At 40.1% G+C, this 8,984-nt stretch overlaps 1 protein-coding gene across 1 annotated transcript in view; it reads right to left on the bottom strand.

Moving 5' to 3' along the window:
* Positions 1–250: 250 nt before the first annotated feature.
* Positions 251–8,984, bottom strand: part of LOC107680818 (uncharacterized protein KIAA1522-like) — a 38,616-nt gene continuing 29,882 nt past the window's right edge. The window contains exons 3-7 of the mRNA XM_016476899.1: positions 5,026–5,163; positions 4,851–4,894; positions 4,512–4,653; positions 4,244–4,354; positions 251–4,139 (exon numbers count right to left, since the gene is read on the bottom strand). Of these exons, the coding sequence (XP_016332385.1) occupies positions 637–4,139; positions 4,244–4,354; positions 4,512–4,653; positions 4,851–4,894; positions 5,026–5,163 (3,938 nt within the window). The 3' untranslated portion in view covers positions 251–636. The remainder of the gene's footprint in view (positions 4,140–4,243; positions 4,355–4,511; positions 4,654–4,850; positions 4,895–5,025; positions 5,164–8,984) is intronic.

Genomic DNA, 8,984 nt, shown 5'->3' on the forward strand with positions numbered 1-8,984 from the left:
GAGTTGGTGTTTTAGTAAAAATAGGCTTAGTTACACACTGCAAATGGAAAACAGAATAGTCCCAACCCCCCAGTGGTCTATTCTCCCATCTGTTCTCCCTCTTTTTGTTTACATTCTTTACCCTCATTTCTTTTCGTACTGCTCTCATATTCAGGCATTCATTAATAACTGTAAAAATCCACCATAGAGATTGATTGGTCATATTCTATATTTTATAAACTTACAAACTTCTCTTTTGGTGCATTCCTGCTATGTTGCCACAGTTATTACAGTGCTACCAGTAGGGAGGAGTTCCATAAACTGGAAGGTAGCATGGCTTCTTTAAGACTGAGGACACATAAATAAAATAATAATATTTATAATTTCCAAATACCAGTGAAGTGCATTCCCATGATGAATGAGAATCAGTTACACTAAACCAGTGTACAAAAAGTGCAATATGCCTATCTGTACATAAAGACTTTTTTGGTATATTTCAAAATTGCTTGAGCAGTTTGGGCCTAGGATCTAAAGCCTGATTTATCTGCGAAATAAAGCAAAAACTCAAGGGTTATTAAATCATTTGTGCACATATTCATTCACTTCTATTCTCAGAGTTCTCTGTACTTCCTGTCCGGCAGTTTGTACAGTTTCTGTTTACACATGCTCAGTCTTGGCTACAGATTCAGCCTCTGCAGAGTTCTGAACAACGCTCTCAACCTTAGTGTTGGGTTTCTTAGCAATAGGTGGAGGAACTTTGTTAGCCATCTTGTGCGAGTCATTAGACTTGGCTAAATCAGAGACAGATGCTAACTCTGCCACCAGAGTTTTCCTCAGGTCACCCTGAACCTCTAAGGATGACGGTGCCTCTATTACGACCTTCTTTGTGCTCTTGGAGAAGATGAAGCTGGCTGTAGATGCAGGGGAGTTTGGTACAGCGGTGCCACTAGCCATGGCTGGGGGAGGGGAGCACAGACCAAAGCGCTTGGCTTGGTTGTCTTTTGAAGACATAGTGGCAGCCTTTAGACGAATGGCATCCTGGAGACGCATGGAGGGGTTAGCTGGCGAAGAGATTATGGGAGGTGTGGAAGAGACAATGGGCATTGCTGTTTGGGTTTTTGGCTGCTCACCATCTAGCTTTGAGTGCATTTCAACAGTGCTTAATTGCTTCTCTGAATTGTTGGGTTCTTGTGCCTGATGTTGAGCCTTTGGCTCACTGATTGATTGGTCCTTTGGTTCCGTTGTGCTTGGCAGGGTTGCTGAGTCAGGCGCTATAGGTTGAATTTGTTCCATGAGGGTTTTGGGTTTGAGTTTTATTTCAGCACAGGGTTGTTTAGTTGCTGGTTCAGCAGGAGCTGGATTGTTACTTGGTTCGGTAGGTGGACATGTATCTATTGAATATTTTGGCTCAAGTATTGTGTTATCTGTTTCTTGAGCAATGTTATTTGATTGAGTTTCTCGTTCAGATGATCCTTGCTGAGTACTTGATACAGTGGTTGTGTTTGTGTTGAGGGACGGAGCTTCAGTTTTTTGCTCGGTGTTGGAAAGAGCTTCCACATCAGGGGGCAGTGATGTCATAATCAAAGACCTTCTGATTGGCTTTGGAGGTGCCTCTTGATTGACACTTGATTTTGGTTTGGGTTGTGATGGTTTATCAGGATCTACAGCATGGCTCTGATTGGACTTAACTGACCTAAGACGAACCATCTGTAGGAGAGACTGGGTGACCACAAGACCAGAGGTCTCCTCTTTGGCCGGAGAGGGACTGCTTGTCCGTTTCTCTGTTTCTGTTGTCTCTAGTCTGTCCTCCCTTTTTACATTACTAGGTAGTGGAGGAGGAGAAGGACCACTGACTTGCTGAGATATTACATCAGTGGGTAGTGGAGGAGGAGGAGGAGAAACACTGACTTGTAGAGATCTTACATCAGTGGGTAGTGGAGGAGGTGGAGAAACACTGACTTGTTGAGTTCTTACATCAGTGGGTAGTGGAGGAGGTGGAGAAACACTGACTTGTTGAGTTCTTACATCAGTGGGCAGTGGAGGAGGTGGAGAAACACTGACTTGTTGAGATCTTACATCAGTGGGCAGTGGAGGAGGAGGAGAAACACTGACTTGTTGAGATCCTACATCAGTGAGCAGTGGAGGAGGTGGATGAACACTGACTTGTTGAGTTCTTACATCAGTGGGCAGTGGAGGTGGTGGAGAAACACTGACTTGTTGAGATCTTACATCAGTGAGTAGTGGAGGAGGTGGAGGAACGTTGATTTGTTGAGAAGTTTCAGATGATGTTACTAACACATTGTGTGTTGAAGGTTGGGATTCTTGTGGAGGGGATGGGATTTTCTGTGGTTCAGAAGGTGGTCTTGGTGGAGGTGGAACTTCCTGCGGTGGTGGCAGTGGAATATCTAGAGGTAATTGAGGCATTGACAGTAAAGACTGTGGCGAAAATGGTGGGGGCGGTGGAGGGAAGTCGGTATCATTTTGCACAGCGACAGGAGTTGCCGAAGCCGTACCTACTGGAGGCGCCGGAGGAGGAAACAGAGGAGGTGGAGGGATCCAAGTAGTTAAGTCCTTTATTGCTTTGGCAGCTAGTGTAGGAGTTGAAGGAACAAAGTCTGGAGGGGGCGGAGGAGGTTTGGCTTGGCTGTTATATGGTATTGGTGGGCAATGTTCTGGGGGAGGTGATGGAGATGGGGCAACACAAGCAAGTGGAGCTATGGATTCAATTTTGCCTTTTATCTCTACTGGCTGCAATAGAGATGTTGCGTTTACTCTGTCAGCATTTGCCAAGGCTACATCTCGTTCATCTGCTATTTTAAGACCTCTCTTTTTGGCCCAGCGTGCATAGTTAACAGGTCCTGGTCCACACAGCAGTTCAAAAGTCCGCTGGTTGTGAGCCCAGGTCTCAGGAGGAGGAGCTGGCGGAGCCAGTACTTTGGGATGGGTGGGAATCTCTAACAGAGATCGGAGAGCCATTACAGCTGGGGAGGAACTGTTACTATTAATTAGACTTTTTGACAAAAGGGTGTTCTTAAGTTCAGCAAGCTTACTAGTGCCATTTGTGTATGAATGGGGTGCATCAATGGAAGACACTTGAAGGTTATTTCTGCATATCTTAAGCTCAGCTAACATCGTTTTCTTGTCTGTGCTGACTGGCTGGCTCTCCTTTGATGTGACAGTTGTGGGTCCATTGGAGGGAGGTATGCCTATCTTAGGGCTCAACTCATGAGCGGTGGCCTTCGTTTTAGATATAGAAATTACACCAGGGTATGGTGACTCATTTGGAGTGCTGACATCAGCCAAGCAGGTATTACTCTCAGATGCCTTCCAGGCCTGTTTCCCATTGTGTAAAGAGTATGACCTGCTGGGAGGAGCTGGAGGTTTCTTTCCCCATTTAATCACTGATAGGTTACGTGTGAAAGCAGCAGCAGATCCTGTTTTTCTGCTATCTTCCTCCTCTGTAGAGCCCCCATTCACATGAGTAGTTTTAACATGGGAACCATCATTGTTCAGCTTGGCTGGTCTATCCATGTTCTCAACCTGACTCCCTCTGCTGGCCACACGGGGAGTGCTACTGCTGGAGATGGTAGAAGAATCGGATACTAGCGTTTCTGATGATCCCGAGTGGCTCCACCCAGAGTAGTTTGAGCAGGTTGTGGAACGATGTGAAGAGACTCTGGAGGAAGCACGTGTGGATGCTGGGCTGGCTGACACCAGACTGCTCTTGCTGACAGTTCGGACACTGCTGCGACTTTGGCTGCGACTGAGTTCCACAACATCCACAGATGGTGGAAGAACAGCATTTGGAATGATTTTAGACATGTATGTGGCCTGAGGTGAGATGGACATCACCACACTGGTTGGGTTCTCTGTCCAAGGAACACCTAGAATGCCTGCTCCTGACTTTTCTGGATCTACAGAATGGTTCATGAGCCCTTGGAGGATGTCATCTTTGGGTTTTGTCAGTGTGGGGAGCTCTGTGTTGTTTTCTTTAACCGTGTACAGGTTCTGCACGCCTTGTAGATGGTCTTGTACACTTTCTTGTTCAGAGCTGGAAGACACACCATCCACAGTGGAAATGATGGCGGGTATGATCATGTCTCCGTTGGACAGCTGACCATCAAGAGGATTGGTGGTGATCCATGCTGCCCTGTCCAACCCTTCAGATATGAAATATGCAAAAATAAAATATACATAAACATAAGTTTTCCACTAAATATCTCCAGACATTCTCTGCACTATAGAAGACTGCAGCAAAACATACCCAGTTCTCTCTGGATGTGTCGAGGAATTCCTACAACAGTTCTCACATGTCTCCTACGAGACTTTGTCTTCTCTGCAGTCTTATCTGGCTTCAGAGGTCTGAACGTTGAGGCTGGAGAAAGGAAACAGAAAACAATGTTGCTCTGACAATGCTTATGTGACATGAATGCTTAAATCACTTTATGGATGTATCTTTACCAGGCCAAGATGTTTTTATGAAAAAATTATATGATTCAATTATATGAATCAATTTATGTGTGAAGTGTCACCTTGGCGTTTGAGTCCTGAGCGTGTTGATCGTGAGGAAATGGATGAGCGCATCGAAACAGAATCAGCAGCTGTGCTCTCAGACTCAAAGCCTCTCAGCTCACTGAAGGCCATGCTGTCTTCTGTCTGAGCTGTTACTGTTGACTAAAGCAAACAACAGCATGGTTAAACTTCCAAATTTATAATCATTCGTCCGCAATTTAAAAGTAGTCAGTGATATATTGCACTTATAGAACTGCTTATGTGCACAATTTAAAAACCAGGCTGTCACTATGGTGGGAACAGAAATAACCATTCATAACAGGAACTGAAGATTGATTGATGCATGGAGGATCACTTACAATCATACTTTGGTCATCAGGGTAATCAATCCCATTCCTATCATCTGGAAAATAAAACATCACCTCTTAACCAAATAAAATAAACTGCTGTATGTTGAAGAAAAGCATGTGCTTTTTCAGAGTAAAAGAAAGTGTGCAATTTAAACAGACTGATTTGGAGTTTGACTTTTCTCACCCTCTTGCTGCTGCATTTTAAGGCCCTGCTGGGCCTCTGTTTGCAGGTCCAACACATATTTAGGCCGATTACCCTCCACAAACACATTTTCTTGGAATTCCTGAACAGAAATAGCACCCACAACCGCCTCTTTAGGGCCTGCAGAGATAATTACAAATAATTACATATAATATTTAATATATATTCAGATGTCAAATTCAGTATGGGATGTTTCAAATGTACAGGGCTTGGATGTTTAAAAGTACACAAAGAAAAATGCTTGCAAGCAAATAATATAGCAACTTATCATCTGATCTAAGGTAGCTTAGTTTCAGTAACAACTAAAGCTAAAGCAAAATCAATTACCATGCTAAATGTACAAAGACCATGCTCAAATTAACCATGTGTCCTGATTTCAACCAGCTGATTCACTCATTATTTTCTGGTCATTTGGGTCTTCTGAAGCATTTTTTGAATGGTTTCATACTATTTCCATCCATAGCATCTCCTGATAGAAATGTTTGTAATTTACTGTACTACATTAACCACACAATTATTCACCAGGCAAAATACTGATAACAACCTTTTAAAAATATTAAAAACCGAATACTTTTTCACAAACTCATCATTCAGCCTGTACATGTACACATGACTTTACATTATTGAAAACGCATATTGAAATGAGAAATTAATTAAGAACATATGCATAAGACAGACAGCTACTGTAAAAAGCTTTCCAGTCAATTTAACCAAAATGTGACATCTAACAAAATCTGACAAAGACCTACCTTTTGTTTTAAAGATGGACAGAAGAGAACAGTCATTTTGATTTAGCAAGAACACTATATCTGCATTACCACAGGAGTTTAAACTGATTACATCCTCCGTGTGTGTTGGCACGCTCTTTAGTAAAGACTAATTTTAGAGTGAAAAGCTTCACTAACTAACAAACATTATTTAGAAAGCTTTAGTAAAGTAAACCAAGGGAGTACAAAAGCTAGATCAAGAGTGTAACAGCAAAAAAAAAGTAGTTATAGATTATGTACTGTTTCTTAAGGCTGTAGGTTGTAGTAAACAGACTCTTCGCTCAATATGAATATAAATATGAATCATGTGAATATGAAAATAAAATGCTTAAAACTTGCAAAAGTAAAGTACCTCCGTCATTTTGTACTACATTTATGACACATTTACAGTGCTTTTGTCAAAGCACCACTAGATGGAGTAGGAGAACAAAGGAACTGTGAGGTCACAGGTATGCTTAAGGGGAAACTTGTTGCTCAACCTGGAGAACAAAAGACAAGTTTTCCTTTTCATAAACTGAGTAAAACAACAAATAGCAATTATTTATCCTTGCAGAGAGTTGCGTAACAGTTCTACATTTGAGACATAGTCTGACACTTCACACTTTCCTATTTAATATTGCACTTAAATTATTCATTTCTAGTTGATCTCTGGAATGCTAAAATCCAACCTCAGCCCATCTCAATCTTAATGCACCTCCAAACCAGGCCAGACATGCCCTACAGCCCAGAAAGCCCCGCCTACCCATTTATCCCATGTGACTGGCCTTCCTCATCCAGCTTTATTAATCACAGCAAGAGAAGACAACCTGTAAGAGTTACAATGATATTTAAAAGTTTTATTCTTTACATTCACTTCTTTTTTTTCAGACGGGAATTAATTCCTTCTAGAACTACAAAGTTAAAGAACCAAAAAATGAAGACGAATGAACAAAACAAAAATGAAAGTGTTAGAAAGAGGATAGAACTTTTCTCTGACCGTTGATATTTCTGAGCCTTGGTGGAGTACTTTGTTTGTCTCACTAGTGATATATGTGCGTTTTTAGATACAGACAGCCAAACCACAGATAAAATGTTCCTAGCAATGGTTTTAAACAATTAAAATAGTTGAACAACCACAGAGGTCATCTTTTCAGCCCTGAGTAACATACCTAAAGCCAAGAGAGGTGGCATTCTCAAGCATGATGCAAATGCCTAATGTCCTCCTGCTGTTATAAAATGGCAGCAATACGATGAGATGAGTGTTCAGTATTTATGACAGAAAACATATAAGCTACAGTCCAGAAAGACAATTTTAAATCCACAGCAGTAAAAAAAAAAAAAAAAAAAAAAGACTAGACACAAAACATTTACATGACTGCCAATATAATTGTGCAGTCTCGGATGTGCATTTATCAACATTTTACATTTTTGAATATGGCTTATCCATTCAGAAATTAGAACGATTTGGTTTATAAAACGACATTAGTGAAACAAATCCTATTTAAAAGCTGTAATCTAATAGTAAATACTCCTTGTGAGTGTGCAAGTATGTATGTGTACACAGTATTGTGTTGATGTCTAAAGGTTGTATAATCTGTACCATGACCTGATCATCTTTGAATGTATCCTCAGTAGTTCAGAGACTTTCTAAAAACACTGATAACCTTCTGAGAAAGCCAAATAAAAGCAGCACAGAATGAGAAAAATTGGGCATGCCTGGGCCTGCTAAGGGCTGATGTCAGAACAGCTGCACGGAGTCTCAAACAGGATAAAACTCACACAGACTCCCTGAGCAGCTTTACCTTTATCATCAAACTAAACCTAATGTATTATGGTGGTTGTGGCTTTCTTTTGAAAGCAAAACCCCTCAAAAATAAAACAACAGAAAAACATCAGCTTATTCCAGGTTTTGTATAAAAAAAATAAAATAAATAAAAACCTGACTTTATCGCAACGAGAGACTTTATCCTGGCACCTGATGCTGCTGTCCTTCAGAGTACATTGAATAAAGGTTATTAAACATTTAATCCAAGAGGAATCAGTAAAGTCGAATCAAAGGTGAAGAGACTGAGAAGCAAGAGAATGAAAGAGGAACACAATGTGCTAAAATGAATGATAGAGATTAGCAATGTAAACACACAGTGTAGTTCTCATCACTGGCAGCCAGATCCCAGAGGCAATATGTGTGCTGCCAATGAGATCAAGACTGCCCTGCCCTGACTGTTGAATTTGGGCAGTAGGGGGCAGCACATTGGGGCTGTTTTCATGTCATAAAAAGACTGCTTTTGTTTTCGTTGTATAAAGTCACCAGCTTTCTCACATCTCACATCAATGCATACATTGAGCTTTCATAGGTTGTGCAAGTACTTTTTGAGCTTTCATGTCCATTTATAAATATAAAAAAAATATGCAAATGAAAGTGTTAAATATTCTATGATATCATGATTTTATGATTTAGCAAGAAAATGTAGCAATTTATTGATTATTATTATATAATTTATTTATAAATTGTCATTTAATTATAAATTATTATTATAATTTATTTTTTCATGTTATTTATAACATTATATATATATATATATATATATTAATTATGTTTTAAATTACTATATTAAAGCTGCAGTCCGTAAGTTTTGCCTCTTTGTCGCCATCTCTGTTTGAAAACCTGCAATTGCAGCTATGTGCGGAATTATCTTGCTTGCGTGGGTTGTGAGTCGGCACAGCTCCAGCACGGATGAATCTAATGTTTTGAGGAGTATGTGGCAGTAAAGAAGAATTTTCACAGAATATTGTTATCTGAACAAGTAGCAAGTCTGCCACATTTGTTCTGACCAACTGAGGAATAAAACATTACAATAAATCGCACTTCCAATGGTGATTTAATCTAAATTAGCTCATATCACATCATACTGTGCAAATTATTATTATTGTTATACTTTATTTTCAAATTGTTAATGTTAACAACATCAGCATTACGTGACTATGTGAATATAGTGTGTATAAGCGAGTAGATTTCAATTTCTGTACAGTCTAATCTCTAATTGTCATACCACTCGAATTTCATATTAAGAAATTCTTTTAACCCAAAAAGCAAATTATTCTCCCTTCGAACTGGTTGTCTTTAAAATACAAATCTTTGTAATCCCAGGTTATCTGTAATCAGAAGCACATTTAAAACTGGAATATAATTTAATT

The sequence above is a fragment of the Sinocyclocheilus anshuiensis genome, unplaced genomic scaffold (assembly GCF_001515605.1).
Source record: "Sinocyclocheilus anshuiensis isolate Anshui unplaced genomic scaffold, SAMN03320099.WGS_v1.1 scaffold413, whole genome shotgun sequence".
In the NCBI taxonomy this organism is placed as follows: Eukaryota; Metazoa; Chordata; class Actinopteri; order Cypriniformes; family Cyprinidae; genus Sinocyclocheilus; species Sinocyclocheilus anshuiensis.